Source organism: Ahaetulla prasina, chromosome 4, assembly GCF_028640845.1.
Source record: "Ahaetulla prasina isolate Xishuangbanna chromosome 4, ASM2864084v1, whole genome shotgun sequence".
In the NCBI taxonomy this organism is placed as follows: domain Eukaryota; kingdom Metazoa; phylum Chordata; class Lepidosauria; order Squamata; family Colubridae; genus Ahaetulla; species Ahaetulla prasina.
In genome coordinates this window covers 93,754,594-93,775,712 of record NC_080542.1, presented here as the reverse complement: position 1 = coordinate 93,775,712, position 21,119 = coordinate 93,754,594, and the positions used below count along the sequence as shown (strand labels likewise).

General features: G+C 36.0%; 1 protein-coding gene across 2 annotated transcripts in view; it reads left to right on the top strand.

Annotated features, from left to right (window-relative positions):
* The first annotated feature begins 749 nt into the window (after positions 1–749).
* The window catches only part of RBMS3 (RNA binding motif single stranded interacting protein 3), a 783,951-nt gene continuing 763,581 nt past the window's right edge, over positions 750–21,119 (top strand). The window contains exon 1 of one of the 2 annotated variants that reach the window (XM_058180900.1): positions 750–1,677. In XM_058180900.1, coding sequence (XP_058036883.1) covers positions 1,603–1,677 — 75 coding nt within the window. In that variant the 5' untranslated portion in view covers positions 750–1,602. The remainder of the gene's footprint in view (positions 1,678–21,119) is intronic. The other variant, XM_058180901.1, reaches the window with a different exon arrangement.

The window sequence follows — 21,119 nt, the reverse complement described above, 5'->3', positions numbered from 1 at the left end:
TTCCTTGCACTGCCTTTTCCCAGGATTGTGTAGCCCACCCCTCCCCTAATTGTTGAGTTATCTAGACTGGTGTTGGAGATCTTGCTGGTGAAGATATGTGAGGATAGGTGCACAGGGATGGCAGAGGATGAGACAACACATCCTATAGCTACTCAGCTAAATAAAAGCAGTTTCCTTAAATATGGAATCCATTTTTTGTGATCATTTTTATTATATATCAAATCTTCATTAAACAGGAGGTACAATGATTTTTAATAATCATTTTGAGAACTATCTTTAAAATATCTTTTTAATTTTTTAAAAAAAAATGTTATTTGAAAAAAAAAACGTTGTAGCATTTCCGCTCGAGATATTTTTGTGTAAATTCCTTTTTGCAAGCCCTGTTTTGAAAGGCTAGGAAATGTTGTTTTCCTTAGCTTTTGAATTTAAAAACAAACACCAAAGAGACCGAATTTTTTCATTCGGTTTCTTTCAACAGTTTCCAAGGTCCAGCCGCTAATTGGGAAGGATCATCCCCAATAGAGGAATTCTCGCAGCTTCTTTCCAATAAAGGTTGTGAGCCGTACCAGCGACCATTCGGAGTGGGAAGTGTTTTTAAACAGCAAGCTCCGTTTTTTCCTGCCTCGACTTTCTGAAACGCCCGCGCTGTTGTTGGAGCGGCTAACTTTGGGAAGACTCGGCGAAGAAGGGGGAAGGCTGAGCCACCCGATCCCACAGCTTCCCCCCCTCCGCCCCCATCTCAGCGGCTTTGGAGGCAGCAAAACTGCTCAGCTTTCTGTAATAGCCAGCAGAGGAAGCGGGGTTTTCCTTGCAGCAGGGGCTGGAGCGCGCTTGATTCTTTGAGTAGGAAATACTGCAGGCTTCTGGACTGCGTCTCCTCGAGGGAGAGGCTGGCTGTTGTAGTTCCACCCACCGGCTGGAAGGAGGGGGTTTGAATAAAAGAGAAGAAAAGCCCCAATACCTCGGGTCCCTCCGTGAGGGCGACCGCAGCAACTAGGCTGGGGCGAGCGAGGACGCGCTCCCTGCCGTCATTCCTCCCTCCTTTTCTTTTCTTTTCTTTCCTTTTTTCTTTTCTTTTTTTCCCCTTTTTTCTTTTTTTTTAAATAGAGCTCTTCCTTCCCACCCCCTCCTTTTCTCTTTTTAGTAAGCGGGTGGAGGGATCGTGAGAAACCGCGAGGAAGCCGATCTGAGGAGATCCGGACTTCCCTCGTCTTGCTGTTTTCTCCGAAAGGACTGCCACCCCCTCCCGGTTCACACACCCCTCTTCAGACCCTGGCAATTGACATTACTTAAGAGCAGGAGGAAGAGGGGGGGTCCCGATCTAACGGGGGGAGGGCGGAGAAAAGCAAAGCAAAGCAAGACCCGTTTCCCCCTTTTCGATGTTTTGATTTTTTTTAAAAAAAAAATTATTTTTAATTTTTGCGGCGGTTGACGCGGCTGGAGCTAGTGAGCGTTTAGAAGGCAAAGAAGTCCGAGGGAGGAAAAAAGAAAGAAGCCACCTTGATTAGGACTGTCAGGAATAGTGGCTTTAACCGAAGAAAGGCCTGGGGCACGACTCTCTGTCAACGAGTTCCCTGCATCCGAGATAAAGATTCTAGCTACATGGGCAAACGCTTGGAACAGCAGCCAATGTTCCCACAGTACACATACTACTATCCCCATTATCTCCAAACCAAGGTATGTGACGAGCTTCCTGGGTTGTCCAGCGTGCCAATTCCAGTCCATTCGGCACTTGGGGGAAACGGTGGATATAGTTGACTGTTGGAAATTGTAGGCATTCTGGTGCTCATTCGCTCTCTCTGCCTTTGAGTTCTGTATCAGGAAGGAGTGAGTAGAACTAACAGCCAAACATACCAGCCCAGAAAGAAAGAAGGGAGAAAGAAGGTTGGAATGGATTTCTAGGAGAGTGTGCCTTCAAAAACAGAAGGAATGGTCTCTTTGATCAAGCTCTTCACTTACTGGGGGCAACTTACATGTGCCGGAGGTACATTTCCATGTGCTCCTTTTTGAATAAAATTGGAAATGGCAGTGCCCAGTTGGCACACTGACTGTGTCCCCAGAACAATCATCCTTGGCACCGGCTCAATAAAAAAAAACTTGGCTGGCTGGGGAGATTGGAGTTGATGGGGGCTGACACAAGAGGGGAGGAAACAAGAAAACTCATGATAGAGAAGGCTGGATCCTCCCTGATTTTATCTGACATGTATGTGGAAGCCAGCAGGGTCAGAGGAGGGCAAAGAGGTGACCCAATCTAATCTTTGGGGAATTTAATGTGGGACACATACCAATGTACTTGTTAATGTTCCATTAAATATTGATATGGAATAATCATATATTATTAAGTTTGAAAAGTCTGGGAAAGTCTAGTACTTTTTGTTGGTGTGGGCAAACAAATTGCAACCCACATGTTTTTTGCTTTTTTGTTTTTGTTTGTCTTATGGTGTGTGCATGCTATAATGAAATGGCAAATTGGGCCTTAGTCTGCCAGAAAGAATAATGCATAATAAATCAACTAAAATGTGCTCTGGAAATATTTTTCAAATGCACATTGCATAGCTTGGATAACCTGGATTTTCTGACCAACTTTTCAAAATAAAGCTCAATCTTATTCTACTTACAAATCAGTTACTATTACAGTTTTTAAAACAAATATTCAAAGTTGGATTTTAGAAAAGTGGTCAGCAATGTGAACTCTTTTTTTTTTTCAGTCAAAAAGAAAACAATGTCTTTTAGCTTTTGGTGACCCATCTGAAAGCCATGAAGTGAGATGTTTGGTGGGCAGGGGGATAGTATTGAATGAACAATATTTTTCCTCTGGGTATGGCAATTAAGTTAAGTTTTTAGTTCAGAAATGACTTTTTCTTGCTTACCTACTCTTAAGTCAAATGAATTGGTTGTGAAAAGTACCAATAACATATATGTTTGACACTCCAGATGACCGAGCTTCTCTCCCAACAGTAATTTCTTCCTTTCTTTTCATTTCTAACCTGGGTATCACTAATCTATTGTATAAACCGTGGTATGCCAGTTATATTAAATATTTTAGGCATTTTTGAATAGTTGTTTTCATAATTAGGGTTTGTTTTTTCTTCTCAAGGTCGATTGATTGCTGCTGCTTCTCTTTTAGCACCAGCAACAAACTGCTTTATTATCTATAGCTTGACGTCTTTGGAGGAATGAAAATGAGACACATGGAATTCCTAAAAACTGTCCTATCAAAACCGTGAAGCAATTTAGGAAGATTTGTTTTTCCTTTAAAGAACAACAGCTTCAAGTTCAGGATGAGGCACATTGGATGTTGCATTCCTTTGACTCATGTAGTGTAGTTTAAACAATGCCTGTCTTGCTTGTTTCCTTGAAGCTTCTGATTTTGACTTTGCAAAATACACTTTTGAGAAAACCTGTTATTGTGATGAACCCTAATGCATACAATGGTAGAATTCTTTTAAGATGTGCAAAATTGCAATTGAAGAAAGAAATGGCTAGGAAAAGACATTTTTCTTCTTGTAGATGCCCATTATCACGAGCAGGGCCTTTCCAAAGCCTAGATAATATTGTATATTAAATATTATCTTTAGTGATGATATTTTATTCTTTACTGAAATTGAATTGACCTATTACCTACAAATGTATACATTGTTAGAATTGTTTAACAGTTCAATATTAGAACTATAAAGCAAAAATCTATAATTATCAGGTTCTTCCTGTATATCAATTTTTTCTCTCTTACATGATAATAGACATCAAAATAAGATCATGAAATAAACTTAACACTATTATACTCATTTAAAGTGGTACAGAAAAGCAGCACTTTTTAAAGTTATGAGTTTCTGGAAGTGATTTACAGAATCTTATATTCGGATAATGATCTGTTATCAAATAACTATAAAGGCATTAATTTGTGTCCCAATGTATGTGTTACATAATTACATATTTTTAAAAGAAATTCAAAAATAATTTCAGGGATATAACCCAAATGTAATATAAACAGAATGTGCATCAATATGAACTCCTATTTGGAAATCAATAACATTAGTGGCAGGGGAGTATATAGATTTATTACAAATGTTAAAGTGCAACAAATGAATCATAATGCAATTTGTTTCATTGTTTTATTCAATATATTCTTTACTTTTTCTTTTCTTCCAAACAACTTTCTCTGTATTGTTTTAAAGTATGCCATTATGGGGTATGGCTTTAGGATTTATTAAAAAATAAATTTCTGACTCTTAATTATAGACAACCCATCAAACAATGCCTAGTAAAATATGAAGATCTTATTTATTATTATATGATGAATTGTGTGTAGTACAACCAAGATATACAAAAATTAAATGAATGTGGTTATGTTTTGTTTTAGACATCAAAACATGACGTTAGTTTTGGACTGACTCAGCCTAAATATTCAGAAATTAAATTTGTAAAGTTTTGGGTCTCTCTTCATCTTTAAAATACTAATGAAAATATATGTGTGATGTGAAACTGTCAGACTATAGTAAAGTGAGTTTGAAATTGTATTAACACTATGGCCAGATTTTTAATATTGCAAATAGTTATCCTAAACATGAAGTGAATCTCATCAAACACATTTTGTGACCGTTATATAATACATTACAGTACATTATTAGATTACAAAATCATATTTAAAAAAACTTTGAATGGTCTCAGTACAATAGAAATATTGGTTAGTACGTGTTTTATTTAACACGTACTACGTGTTAGTACGTGTTTTATTTAAACTTGTTGTAAAAGTATAAAATTTAAAACTGGTTTATGGATTGTTAATTCAAAACATCAACATATTCTGTAATTGGGTTTCTAAACCCTAGCAATAAATAAATAAAATAATTTCTGCTAACCATAAAAGAGATTATTCTTGGAATAATCTTCTTTGCTAGCTAACAAAAGGACTTAACTTTTTATATATTGGTAATGATTGCATTTAAGTCATTATTAAAACTATGTTAGTTTTGCAAATGGAAGGTGGGTTTTTTTTTACCAAATCGGATACTATGCTTTGCATTATATTTATTTATGAATAGACAGGAAATTTGATTCACTGGCATAATTTGAATATTATAATAAGTCATTATTTTATTCTGATTGACCAACTAAAACTTCACAAAGAAAATGCATAAAAGAAAATACCACATGTTTAATATATTGGAAACATTAAGATACTACTTAATATTTCCAACAGTATAAGCATCATATATTCAGCAGCACATTCAGCAGAAAAGTTTACAAAATATGTTTGAAATGTATTTGAAATAAAAAAGTAATAAATTGATACAGAGAATTGCAAATGCATTTCAATATTTATTTATTACTATTATTTATTATTGTATTATTTTTATTTTCATTTGTTTATCCCCCCAATTTTTTTTTTACTTTAGAATAAGTATTTTAATCTATGAGGGGGTCATTGGTGCTCTCTGAGGTTGATTGTTTTGTTGCAGACGTTTCATTATCTAAACTAGGTAATATCACCAGTGCTGTTACCTAGTTTGGGTAATGAAATGTTTGCAAGAAAACAACCACGCTTAGAGAGCACAAGGATTCCCCATTTCAACCCTGAGCTACAAATATTCTCCCTTATTGGCATTTTAATCAAATTTGCTTATCCCCACATAGAGATGATTTTGTATGACAAAAATTGGAATAAAATTTATATAGTGATAGTTTTAATACAGGCTTGCAATTTAAGGTATTAGCTTGTATATTACACTTGTCCTTGAATGAAGTGCAAGAAACTTTTTCTGTGTTACTCTTAAAAAATACCACCCCCCCCCATTGTTTGTTTGGTTTTCGGCCATTCTTTATATTCAAATGCTCCTTTCTCACTTTACCACATTTTTGCTGCTTTTGGCCATCTGGCTTTTCAGAATGCCTTGAGGAAGAATTCCAGATAGCAAGATGCTTCAGAAAGCTTTTCTGGCTAGTTATGTTCAGTTTGTGTTTTGTGCCTGGTGTGAAGCAAGGGTCAGGTGTAAGGACTATTTCATCAACCGCACACTGATTTCAGGCTGCACTTCCAACCATCTGCAGCTTGGATTGTTGCCAGGTCTCCAATGTCTTGCTAGAGCTTATAGTGCAGAAGTGAAGACAAATAAGTGCAAATAGAGGAAAAGAAGTACATTTATAGGAATGAAGTTGATATTTGTTTAGGTGCTTGTTAGCACTGATAAATTGTAATATCATCCTTCTCTCTGCCCCATTCATAACTTATGAGGCTCCCAGAATAGGGTCTTTTATTAAAATGGATTGACCTTTGATTGTAGTCAGAAATTTGGATTAATATCTACTCTGTACCTACACCATGCTAATTATTTTGATACTATAATAGGAAAATTATTTTGATATTATAATAGGAAAACTTGAGATTTTTTACATTTAAAATCTGAACTACACATTTTTGTTATCTAATTTGGGCACATTTGCTTTTAAAAATTATTTATGTTGCTATTAAGGTCACCTAATGTTTAAATAAACTTGACCATGTTGATACTGCTTTTTTCAGTTTATTATTTCGATACCATGTTCAATTCAGTTCAATACTAAATTTTTCAGTTTTTAAACTTTTAATGATTCCTTCCTTCTCTGCCTGCCATAGGCTGTATCTTATTAAACACACAAACAATATAGCTTATTGCCTAAAAGATGCATATATACAAGTTTACCAGATCAGGCCTGGAGGTTTTAAGGTTACAGATCTTGCTATAGCAAATACTGAGTACTAATATTTATGATGTGCAGAGTACCATACACATGGCATAATCTTAAAAGTTGCAGCAGAATATTTTAATATTCAAAAAGGCTCAGCCTTATTTTTCTTTTCTTCTATATTTTGTAATCAACTGAGAAAGCAAGGTAAGATGTAATTTTTAAAAAAAAATAGGAAGCCACAAGAAAAAAATTACGGAGTATTGCATAAAATGTCAGATGAGGCCATTTGGTTGTTGCTATAACTAATAGTGGGTACTATCAACTTTGCTGTTCAGGAAGCAGTTTGGTTTACAGTGATGATACTTAACTTTTAAAAGAGGAGATGGATCTTCAGAGGTACTTGCTTTTAAGGAGCAAGTAAATTTATCAAGGGAGCAGACAAGCATGGAATAAAACACAGGCATCTAAAATTATAACACATTCGACCATTGTTTATTTATTTTTATTTTTTATTTTATTTATTTTGTCACAACAATATATGTAAGTATCATACAAAAAGATTATATAGTATATAAACGTATATATGAGTAAATATTAGGAGGTATAAGCATATATATATATATATATATATATATATATATATATATATATATATATATATATATATATATATGAAGAAGAAAAGAAAAACAATAGGACAGGAACGGTAGGCACGTTTGTGCGCTTATGCACGCCCCTTATGGTCCTCTTAGGAATGGGGTGAGGTCAATAGTAGAAAGTTTTTGGTTAAAGCTTTTAGGATTATGGGAAGAGACCACAAAGTCAGGTAAAGTATTCCAAGCACTGATGATTCTGTTACAGAAGTCATATTTTTTGCAATCTAGATTAAAGCGGTTGACATTAAGTTTAAATCTATTGGTTGCTCTTGTATTATTGCAATTAAAGCTGAAGTAGTCTTTGACAGGAAGGGCATTACAATAGATGATTCTATGAGTTAAACTTAGGTCTTGCCGAAGGCAACAGAGTTCCAAGTTTTCTAAGCCTAGGATTTCAAGTCTGGTGGGATAAGGTATTTTGTTGTTTTCAGAGGAATGGAGAACTCTTCTTGTAAAATATTTCTGGACACATTCAATTGTATTGATGTCAGAGATGTGGTGAGGATTCCAAACAGGCGAGTTGTATTCTAGAATTGGTCTAGCAAATGTTTTATATGCTCTGGGTAGTAGTATAGTGTTTTAGGAAAATAAGCTACGCAAGATTAGGTTTACAACTCTTAGAGCCTTTTTTGCTATGTAGTTGCAGTGGGCTTTGGCACTTAGATCATTTAACATGAAATCTCCAAGGTCTTTAACAGGATGGGGGTCATCTGTAAGGTAATGTCCATCAAGTATGTACTTAGTGTTTGGGTTCTTTTTTCCTATATGTAAGACTGAGCATTTGCTGGTTGACATTTGGAGTTGCCAAGTTTTAGACCAAGCGGTTAGATGATCAAGGTCTTTTTGAATGATAGATGTATTGTTGGTGGTGTTAAATAGTTTGACATCGTCAGCAAAGAGAACACAATTACTTGAGATATGGTCACAAAGATCATTAATGTGTAGTATGAAGAGTGTTGGTCCAAGGACGCTGCCTTGAGGAACGCCACTCTTGACAGGAACAGGATTTGATAGAGCATTGCCAATTTTGACCACTTGTTGTCTGTTAGATAGAAAAACAGATATCCATTTGTGAAGGGGTCCTGAAATACCATAGTTTATCGTGTACTACTGAGTCAAAAGCTTTGCAGAAGTCTATGTAGATTGCATCTATTGTTTTGCCTTGATCAAGGCAAAACAATTGTCTTATGGTCAGTGCCCTAACTACTATCTAGCTGCTCATTTCTGATTGCACATTTGTTTTGTAAGATTTTTCATAAGATATAGCAATACATACTGAAGTAAAGTAACAATGAATATATATGTGTATGTGTGTGTGTGTGAAGGAGACTTTTTGTGATCTATTAGTTGGTAGCAAAAGGATAACAGATGCAGAAGAGAAATTGTCATTTTGTGTTTTTATAATATCTAATTTTTTAGTTTGCATGTCTTCCTGGGTCTCAGAAGTACACAAATTAGATAGATTTGTTTCAATCCCAGAACAAGTCATTCTGAAATATTCTAGAACTAGCCTGTATTCAAAATGGCCTATTTCAGGTCAGAACATTCCATTAAATAAATTTAGAACAGCCTTAAAGTACATATTCATTACGCATGTATGTGTCTGTATTATTATATATACATTTTCATGGACTTAGAAAGTAGGACTTGGGAAAGAAGAAGGATATTCTTCTTCCTGATACATTTGATACAAACACTCAATATGTTGAAGAAGTTGAGAAGAACTGAATGAATTTGCAAAATATATCGGCAAAAAATCAGAACTCTGGGAACACATCTAACAAATTTTATTTAAAGGTATATGTTTTCATGCATCAGATGTATAAAGTGGCTAGGTTGTTGTAGTATTTATACTGGGTTGAGATGAGGGGAATTTAAATTATGGTTATTCATATTCAGTCCCTGATCATCTATAAAATTTTCACACATACTGTTGTAAAGAAGGGCTATACCTGATCTTCTTTTTCTTATACAAAGAATACTGCATTCAGCTTCGTTAAATTTCATTATTTTATTCTCAGCCCAAATTTTTAACCTTTTGGGATAAATGGCTAGAAAAACTGCTGAGATATCTCCTTATCTCATTTTTGAGCATGATTTCCACCTACTTCATTTATCTTTCATTTAAATAGATAGACAACAAACCTGTGCCCTCATATTGTTTTACTTGTGAAGGACTTCTGTGATTGGTGTGTAAATAAGTACCTTTAGTGAAGAGAAATAATAAGCTGTATGTAGGAAGAAATAATGTATCTATCAACAGACAGTAAAGTTGTTCAATGTATATGTCCGTTACCAAGGAATCAGGAGCTCTCGTTTTATCCCCACTTGAAATCATGCTTTGTTCTTAGTGCTAGGTTGCTGAAAACCTAACTTAGCTATTTTGTCTAAAGTATAATAGTACCCTTTGAATTAAGAAGGCAATTGGGACCAGAATTTCTATCACAGCAATGAGTAAAGCATAATGTCACATGACTGCATCACTTAGTGAGGATAATCGTGAGTCATTAAGCGAGCACCTGTTTTCAACTTCATACCAGCTTCCAAGAAGTAAAGTCAGTGGGGAAGTAGCAGGAAGTTGCATGTCCCAGGTTGCTTGCAAGTAGCTGGCAGGCAGGTAAGTGGTTGGTGCCATGTGGGAGAGTGAATGAAAGGATGCAGATGCTGCTGCCAAGTGAAAGAGGGTGTTTGAGTGGTGGGGAAGGCACAGCATGAATGCCATGGACCTGGGAGTGTCTGCTGCTGGTTGGAAGAGGCACCCAAGAGTACACAGGTGGTAGGTGAGTTGTGACATAAGCACCACAGGGCTTTGGGTGGCTGCTGTTGAATGGGGGAAGTTGCATGAGGTTGCATGGATAGTTGGGGAGGCTTGGTTTAAATGCAGGGACTCAGGAAGAATGTGTGAGAGTGATGGGTCGCCAGTAAGGCATGGTATGAACCCTGGCTTTTACTCTGACTCTAGAATCATGGCTTGGATTTATGTTAAAAGAAATATGACAAAAGGTCTTCTGGTTCACTTTTTTTTCTGGCAGGAGGGACTAAATAAGGAGAAGCTATACAGCACATATAATTGCTAGATCATAATCTTCAGAATTTTAGCTACAGTGATGTCCAAATGGGCCTAATTAGTGTCTCAGCTAATTAACTTGCTAGAAATTCAACTGAGTATTCTAGCTTCACATAGTTTTTGACACACAAAGACTCTGCACTAGAGAGTTACAAATAAAGAGCAGAATATTGGTCCAAAGCAAGCTTAAAAATCATTACAACTTTTTTCTGCAAGGAAATTGTATTAAGCTGTTGTGTGTATGTGTTTTATTATAGTTCTTGTTAAATTTGAAAATGAATTAATAAGTGAACGTTCTGTGGAGAATAATAACAACAATGAAGAATAATTAAGGCCAAAACTCTGTCAACAGCAAGTAAGTGTTACTGATTCAAGTCCATTATTGCAAGCCCGCACAACTTGTGCCTTGTCAATCTGAGCTCTGCTTATAAACTATGTCACTGGCAGGCATTCAAGTGAACTTTCAATTTTGCTGCTTAGATTTTTCAAAAAAAATGAGAGAATTTGACAGGTTACATACCAATACATGGATATGGGCACTAGTTATTTTACCAAAAGCTCTAGTATATAGACCTTCAGCTGTTGCACTAATTTGAAAATAAGCTATAAGCTTATTTAACAAGCTATAAACTGTCTCCTCTTGGATTCAGGTAAGTATTCAGCATGTTCTCATCCATCTGGACTACAAGTGAGAAAAATGTTTGTGGATGATTTTGATACGTAAGAATAATTAGAAGATTAGACGACAGTTGGCTCGTTCATGCTATAGTTTTACAAATTCCCTGAAATATAGCATTTGGATTTAAAATGATTTTGAATTACCATCAATTAATTTACATGCTGCAAATGCCATATTATTCATTTATTTGGAGAATGCATCTTTTACACTTGTAAAACAAGTAAAATTATTCATATTTGTATTAGGGGGAATGTTTCTTCTATGAATCTTCATTGTAGAATAAAAAATATATATACAACAAACCAGTTGTTGAAATTTTGTTTTTCACATCAAACATTGCTTTGTTCATAGCTTTACTTTTCTAAATTGGCATTTTTTTAAAAAATAAATCACTTTGATTCTAAGCTGCACTTTTCCATGAATGCCTTTCAAGGTATTCTAGAACTACTAAATGAATTAAAGAACCATAACATTTATAAATAATTGAAATGAAATATGTTTTGGTCTGTTAAGTTGTATTCAATTCTTGAATACTGCTTAGCGAAGTCCCTGCAGTTTTCTTGGCAAGATTTTTAAGAAGTGATTTACCATTTATCAGACCTAGAATGCTAGAATCCATTCTCTTTGGGGAACTTAAGACAGGGGTTTGTTTGTGAAATGTGCTTTGGACTATCCTGCTAGGCTGCCAGAATTGAGACAGGCCTGACAAAATGCCAATTGGAGTGCCAAGTTCTAGGCTCTCCACACCCTCATTTTCACCTTTTTCCTGGAACACTTTCTGTTTGATATCTTTCGTGTTCCCTCTGTAACTTTCATGTTACTGGTTTTCCCTTCCATAGAAAGGGAATCTGGCATTAGAAATTAGATTCCTAAGTGCATCTTTGGAAAGAGATTGGAGGAGAAGGAATGCAGGATGAGGTCTCTATTTCATTGTTTTACAAAAAAATGTCTCAAACTGAACTTGGAAGACCCACACACATGAAAGATATACATGTTCAATCTTTCTGTATTAGACATATTTAAAATTACAGAATTTACAAAATTTAGATGCTATTTATTTTTTCTTCCAAGGGTCAGCTTCTACTGCAAGACTCCACGCCAAATAAACTAATTTCTCTTTGATTTGATTTTACTTCACTTTTTGCCTTGACAGCTAGAAGGTTGAATATTGCTTGTGCTGCGTACGCTGTCTAAAATACATTTAATACATGTAATACATTAAAAAGTTTCTGCTTTTAAATCACATGAAGAATAATTTTAAAAATATTTACTCAAAAATAAATCTCACCAAATTCATGACATCTGAAAAATGTGTTCAGGACTGCAGGTTCTGTGAGGCTAAGTATAGCACATACACAGCATGTACTATAGCATGTACTATAGTACATGCTGTGCTATTGAACCGAGAATCATCATCTCTGATATTAAATATGTTATAATTTTCTTTCTCCCAATTTAAATATTGTCTGAAAATGTGCTGTTTGGTTGCTAAAGATTGAAAATTAGCCCTGGAAGTTTTGCATATTAACAGACCAAAGTTATTTTTACAATTGCACCTCATATTAATTTCTGATTTCATTTTATTTGCTTGTAACTTTTAAAAGCTGTTGTCCTTGAATTTATTGTACCGGAAAGGCAATATTTTAAATCCTACAGTCAACATCTATTTCTATGAAGAAATAAGATAGACTCAGTTCTATGGGATTTATTATGCATTCAAAAATTGACAGTTTCATTTTCCTTTTAATTGGGGGAATTGAAATGTCAAGCTACATTCTATATTTCAGTAATATCTGAACTGCCTTTGATTTCAGAAAATACGTATGGATGAGTTGGAGATATTTGGAAATGATTCACTTTTTTGTTTTTAAAGGAATATTATTCAGAGAGAGTAACTGTTAGAAAAAGGAGAAATATGATAATTTCTTATTTATAACAGTGTTTTTTCTTCCAGCTTTTACTGCTAAGCTTTGAGTCATTCTATGTTTGTTTTGAATAGGATGATTTGAATCATCCTATGATTGGATGCGGTGGTTCAGGGGCTATGACGTTTAGCTTATTGATCGAAAGGTCAGCAGCTCAGCGGTTCAAATCCCTAGCGCTGCCGTGTAACGGGGTGACCTCCCGTTACTTGTCCCAGCTTCTGCCAACCTAGCAGTTTTGAAAGCATGTAAAAATGCAAGTAGAAAAAATAGGAACCACCTTTGGTGGGAAGGTAACAGCGTTCCGTGCGCCTTTGGCGTTGAGTCATGCTGGCCACATGACTGCGGAGACTTCTTCGGACAGCGCTGGCTCTTTGGCTTTGAAATGGGGATGAGCACCGCCCCCTAGAGTCGGCAACGACTAGCATGTATGTGCGAGGGGAACCTTTACCTTTACCTTACTATGATTGTAGATTTATTTATTTATTTATTTATTTATTAATCATATTTATATACCGCCCTATCTCCTGAAGGACTCAGGGCGGTTTACAGGCACTTAAAAAACACATAGACACATAAATACACTATAAAAACAATTAAGAAACTTATTCTATAAGCCCGTATTTTAAAATATAAAAAAGAAAACCCAGTTAAAACCCATAAATTTAAAATCTAGCTCAGTCCTGCACAATTAAATAGGTATGTTTTGAGCCCGCGGCGGAAGGTCCGAAGGTCCGAAAGCTGACGAAGGCCGGGGGGTAGTTCGTTCCAGAGGGTGGGAGCCCCCACAGAGAAGGCCCTTCCCCTGGGCGTCGCCAGGCGACATTGCCTCGCTGACGGCACCCTGAGGAGACCCTCTCTATGAGAGCGCACGGGTCGGTGAGAGGCATGCGGTAGCAGTAGGCGGTCCCGTAAATAACCCGGCCCAATGCCATGGAGCGCTTTAAAGGTGGTCACCAAAACCTTGAAGCGCACCCGGAAGGCCACAGGTAGCCAGTGCAGTCTGCGCAGGATGGGTGTCATGCGGGAGCCACGAGGGGCTCCATCTATCACCCGCGCAGCCGCGTTCTGGACTAACTGCAGCCTCCGGATGCCCTTCAAGGGGAGCCCCATGTAGAGAGCATTGCAGTAATCCAGGCGAGACGTCACGAGTGCGTGGGTGACCGTGCATAGGGCATCCCGGTCCAGAAAGGGGCGCAACTGGCGTACCAGGCGAACCTGGTAGAACGCTCTCCTGGAGACGGCCGTCAAATGATCTTCTAAAGACAGCCGTTCATCCAGGAGGACGCCTAAGTTGCGAACCCTCTCCATCGGGGCCACTGACTCGCCACCGATGGTCAGCCGCGGATTTAGCTGACTGTACCGGGATGCCGGCATCCACATCTATAATTTTTGACTATTGATCGTAATGGCTGGCCTGATAGACATTGAAACGTAGAATAGGGAAGGCTGAAACACATTTTTTAATTCATCATGAAAATTGGGCTGGAAAGGGCTGGAGTTGTTCTAAGGTATGTCAATGATTCAGAAGGAGGATTTCATATTTAATGAAGAGTAATACACACATTAAACTACAAATAGGAATGTTTGTGAGGATATCTTGGGGAATTCCACATGTGAGAATATATTAGCATGCATTTTTTATAAACTTGTTTGCAATTTTTTAAAGTTGTAATTGAAAATAGTAGATAATGTGGTAATTAAAACAAGGATATTTAGATCCTTATTAATTGTGGAAGTTCTTTGCTATTCAATGTGTTTTAGAATTGTATTCAGTTTTATTGACCATTCTGGATAAAGAGATCATGAAGACATTACTAGTATCCCTGTACTTCATGAAATGGATAAGTGTTCACAAAATGGCTTGGGAAGAAGCTTTTATCATTCAGAGGACTTGTTATAAGATAATTAGACTTGTTAAAAAAAGAAAGAAGACATGCCTCAATCAACTCATAAATTTTGGAATGTAAGATATCTATCATGTAATCTCCAAGATTTTGCAACTTCATTTTTAAGTTTTTAATCTGTTTCAATTCCTGTTTTACCTTTGTTTTTATCTGTGTCTTTTATGGCTATATAGCTATTAATTGTAAACTGCCCAGAGTTGCTTAGATGAGATGGGTGTATATAAATTTGATAAACAAAATCATTTTGTTTTTCCAGAAAGTGCATAAAACAGCTATTTTATCTCGGTTCCAATTGTGTGTGGTCATTTTAGGGAAGTAATCTCTAGTGAAAGGAGTGTTCGCGTAGAGCTGCAGCATCTTTCTTTTAAACATTTGCTTTTTATTCCGAGGTTACAGTTGTACTGAACAGCTATTGGTGAATAATTTTTTGGAGAATGCTATGATTTAATTCACACTATGATTGGCTTGGCTTGGCTTAGTAGAATCTTTTACCTGACCTTGCTACTATATTTTCTTAATGGTTTATAGTATATAATCACATTATATATTCAATATGATCTTTTCAGATATTGCTAAATCTGAATCATCAGTTAGCATGACATGAATCCAGCCATTGGACATATTTGTGAATAGATACAGGCTGTATGAATAGAGATATTACATCTGGCAGCAAAACTTCAGGTGGTCACTAGATGAATATAAAGAAAACTAAACTCTAGTCTAAAATTTTGCTGCCAATGACTCGTTTTGCAGTCTAGTAAAGTTTATTCTAATGTGCAAGACCAATGACTTCCTCTTGGAATATAGAATATTGAGATGTCCAGAAGATCCAAAATGTATATACCAAGGATAACTTTTATCCATTAGGAACTGCTTCTGACTTGAAGAAACTGCTAGAACTATCCAAGTGGAGACTGCAGTGATAAAGTAGTACCTCTCTTAGATCTCATAATTGATCTATTCTTGGCTCTTGTATGTTTGTTCCATCATCCAGCTGTGACCACATTGTAGCTCCTAGCTTAAAAAAAGCTCTCTTTAATTTAAAAACATAAAAATATTTTATGTAGGGATCTTTTTTTATTATGATCAAAAGAATCTTCTCTCAGAAAATTGCCAGTATGAGTGATACCTTCTTACTTGGTGATAACAGCACTGAAAAATAATTGTTATTAATATATTAATATATTTTTCATATTTGTCTCATTAATATTTTTCATATTTGTCTCATTCATTTTATGTTTATTCTCTTAACTAACTGCACAAGAAGGCTGCCACTATGGGGAAAAACTGGAGTGTGATTTCTATGTAAGTGGGAAAAAAGGGGTTAGAAATTAACCAAACACATTGTAAAAACAAACCAGCCAGTTCTTTAGCTGGTGTTTATTTATATATGTATGTTCTTATTGGATTTTTGTCCCACCTTTATTATTTATAAGTAACTTTTTTGGCAAATGTGAGAGCAAAGGATCCAGAGATAATATGTATTCCATTAAACAAATGAATTTTAAGCTTTATTATTAACTCAAACAAGCATATTTAGATGTAGAAAACATTTTAAAGAACTCAACTCTCTAGAAAAGTGTTATAAAACAACTGCAAGACTATAAAACAACTGTGATAGAACCAGAAATAGCAAGAGTTGTTAAAAAGTCACTTAAGTGCAAAGCACTGTAGAATTTGACCAGCCTGAGCCCGAAGGAGGGGTTAAATACATCATCAGTCTCGAGTCCATTCATGTCCACAAGGGAGCTAAATACAGCTCACATTGAGTTGAGTGGGATCAAGAAGGCCATAATCACACAACTGATACAATAAGCCACTATAGCATCTGAGTCTTGACTTGCAGAACGTAGAATACTTTGCAGCAGCACCAGCCAATTACTTCCAAAGCTGTTTCATTCCATCATTACTCTAAGCTCTTCTGCTACTTTGGATGCTGAAAAAGTGATGTAAATTGGAATGGCCAGGCAGGCTCTGCTAGCAGAAGAATGGTAATGATGCAAAGAGCTCATACTTTGTTTCTATTGCAGAGAACATAGCCACATGGTCAAGCCCCTCACCAGCCCCTCCAAAAGCTAACAAAGTTTTTCAATCTGCCAAGTAAATATGTAGACTTGGCTGATGTTTTTGGAGAAGAAGAAGCCTCAGTCCTCTGCCCTGCAAAGAGACTGTGATTGTGTCATAAATCTGGTCCTTAGGCCAAGATTCCCACCAAGAGACAATATGAAATGTCTACTAAAGAATTAGAAACTCTGAAACACTATTTGGAGTCTAATTTTCAAAAGGGATTTATACAACCCTCCTAGTCTCCTGCCTCAGCTCCAAATTTCTTTGTTCCCAAGCAGTGGTCTAATAATAATAGGTACTCCCCTGCTCAAAATGTTCCATAATTACAAAGCTTTGAATTCAATGACGGTAAGAGCCCATTATCCACTCCTGTTAATTCCAGTCCTCTTAGATAGACTGCAGAAAGCGTACATTTCTCTGAAATGCTTACAACCTCATTAGGATCAAGGAAGACCATGAAAACTTAACAGACTTTGACACCAGATATGGCAAATTTGAATACACAGTGACCTGCTACAGACTAGTTAACTTCTAATGGTCTGTAAGGAGCGTGCATAAGAGCATCAGCGTGCCTACCATTCCTGTCCTAATGTTCCCTTTGATTGTATCCAATTCGTATAAGAATTTCATTCTTATACTTATATATACTGTTGTGTTTGACAAATAAATAAAATAAATAAAAAAATAAAAAAGAGGATCCTTGCATAGATCTTTGGAGATTCAAGATGTTCAGGATGTAGTGAGAAGCCATATTAACAGCATCATCTGTTGATTTATTTGCTCGGTATGCAAATTGCAAGGGGTCTAACAGCAGATCCAGGATGCTCTTATGCATGCTCCTTACAGACCTCTTAGGAATGGGGTGGGGTCAATAGTAGAAAGTCTTTGGTTAAAGCTTTGGGGATTTTGGGAAGAGACCACAGAGTCTGGTAGTGCATTCCAGGCATTAACAACTTTGTTATTGAAGTCATATTTTCTACAATCAAGATTGGAGCGGTTCACATTAAGTTTAAATCTATTGTATGCTCGTGTATTGTTGTGATTAAAGCTGAAGTAGTCTTTGACAGGAAGGACATTGTAGCAGATGATTTTATGAGTTATACTCAGGTCATGCCGAAGACGGCGGAGTTCTAAATTTTCTAAATCCAGGATTTCAAGTCTGGTGGCATAAGATATTTTGTTGTTATCAGAGGAGTGGAGAATTCTTCTTGGTTTTTTTGTTTTTTTGTTTACATTTATATCCCGCCCTTCTCCGAAGACTCAGGGCGGCTCACAGTGTATAAGGCAATATTTAAAATATGTAAAATATTTCTGGACACGCTCAATTGTATTAATGTCCGAAATGAGGTGTGGGTTCCAGACAGGTGAGCTGTATTCGAGAATTGGTCTAGCAAATGTTTTGTATGCTCTGGTTAGTAGTGTAATCTTTCTGGAGAAGAAGCTATGCAAGATTAAGTTTACAACTCTTAAAGCCTTTTTGGCGCTGTAGTTGCAATGGGCTTTGGCACTTAGATGACTCTTTGTAGACTTTAGTTCAGCATTCAATACCATCATTCCAGACACTCTTCTCACTAAGCAAAACTGGCTAAAGGTACCTGAACAGACTTGTAAGTGGATCACAAGCTTCCTAACAAACAGGAAGAAGCAGGTGAAGCTAAGCAGGATCACATCAGATATCTGTACAATTAGCACAGGGGCCCCCAAAGGCTTTGTGCTCTCCCCACTTTTCTCTGTATACCAATGACTGCATCTCCAATGAGCCATCTGTTAAACTACTGAAGTTCGCAGATGACACAACAGTGATTGGTCTCATTTGAGACAATGATGAATCCGCATATAGACGTGAAGTCGAACGACTAGCCTTGTGGTGCAACCGAAACAATCTGGAACTGAACACACTTAAAATTGTAGAAATGGTGGTAGACTTTAGGAGAAACCCTTCCATACTTCCACCTCTCACAATACTAGACAACACAGTATCAACAGTAGAAACATTCAAATTGCTAGGTTCTACCGTATCGCAAGATCTAAAATGGACAGCTAACATCAAAAACATCATCAAAAAAGGACAACAAAGAATGTTCTTTCTGCGCCAACTCAGAAAGCTCAAACTGCCCAAGGAGCTGCTGATCCAGTTCTACAGAGAAATTATTGAGTCTGTCATTTGCACCTCTATAACTGTCTGGTTTGGTTCTGCAACAAGAAAGACGCAGACTTCAGAGACTAATTAGAACTGCAGAAAAAATAATTGCTACCAACCTGCCTTCCATTGAGGACCTGTATAGTGCACGAATCAAGAAGAGGGCCGTGAAAATATTTACAGATCTCTCACATCCTGGACATAAACTGTTTCAACTCCTACCCTCAAAATGACGCTATAGAGCACTGCACACCAGAATAACTAGACACAAGAACAGTTTTTTCCCGAAGGCCATCACTCTGCTAAACAAATAATTCCCTCAACACGGTCAAACTATTTACTAAATCTGCATTACTATCAATCTTCTCATCATTCCCATCACCCATCTCCTTCTATTTATGACTGTATGACTGTAACTTTGTTGCTGGTAATCCTTATAATTTATATTGATATTGATTGTTTCCTGATTGCTTATTTGTACCCTATGATTATGTTTAAGCTTTGTATCATTAAGTGTTTAATTTGTACCTTATGACTATCATTAAGTGTTGTAAATATTGAACCTTGATGAAGGTATATTTTCTTTTATATACACTGAGAGCATATGCACCAAGACAAATTCCTTGTGTGTCCAATCACACTTGGCCAATAAAACTTCTATTCTATTTTAATTGTAGTGAGAACAAACCAAGGAACATTAGAACCCTTCTCAATAACATCTGATGTGTGTTATCATAACTTTGCAGTAACAAGGATGTGTGTTATCACAACTATTATTTTTATCTACATTGACAGCATAAAGTAGCTAAGCCCAGGAATGGAACTAATTGAACTACTCTTTGCAGATGATCAGGCAGTGATGACATGTATAATTAAGGAATTTTCTGTCCATGGATCAAGAATATAAGATAAATAATATGAGTATCAACAACAGAAAAGTAATGGCAATCAATAGGGAAAAAAAGATCTTAAATATAGTAATAGAGGGTACAAGTATAAAAAGATATCCAGAGTTCAAACAACATTCAATGAAGATGGTAAAATGGACAGAGATTAAAATACAATTCACTATGCAAACCAGGTATTGGGACATCTAGCGCCCTGCCTGACAGCCTATAGTAAGTTACCTATTTCCATGCACAGAGTTGATTTATTTATTTATTTATTTGGCCACAGTTCTTTTATTAGAGTTTTCCCCTCTATGTTACTAAAATTTCCTTATAAATTTTCTCATTAAATATCTTAACAATTTTCATATATTAGTAGGAAAAATGTGATTTTTACCTTTCGTGCTTTCATCAATTCATTTCAGATGGGATTAGATATTTGGTTGGTTAGATATTTGGAAACTTTTATGATAATTTTTCATAATAATTGTAAATTTACAATTACAATAAAAATTGTAAATTTATTAAAGCGTAAAAACACTACAATTAGCATTACTTTAAAAACCTTGAATTAATTACAATCCTTTACATATTTTCCAAATTGTGCTTTAGTTTGTTTTTAAATTGTAATAATAAAACGTTCATTTAGTCTTAGCCTTTTCCAGCATACTCAATGCCTTTGGAGTTTAAGAAGGCCCAAACAATGTATATTACACGTGTCTTTAACACTCTTGCCTTTCTAAATAAATTATATTCTTAAAAAATTTCAAAGGTTTTAAAATGCCACTGCTTAAAGTTGATTAAGATTAATTCCATTAAATCTGACTTTTTAAAATAGCATACCATCAGCCCTCAAAATGAGAATTAGTATAAAAGGTCAATTTCTCATGAGAAGAAGGTTTAAATGTTCTGCCCAGTAAGAACCAGATATGTCTAACTGCCTTCAGTACTGGGCAAGTGACCAAATTTCTACAGTAATTAGACTAAAGAATTTGTCTAGATTGCAAAAGTAATGAATAATAACTGTCAAACTGAGCTCACAATGCTAACTAGTGAATATAGTTTTTGTTCCATTGATAACGAATGAGTGCAATAGTTTGCTTTAAAATAAGGAAATTTAAATCCCTA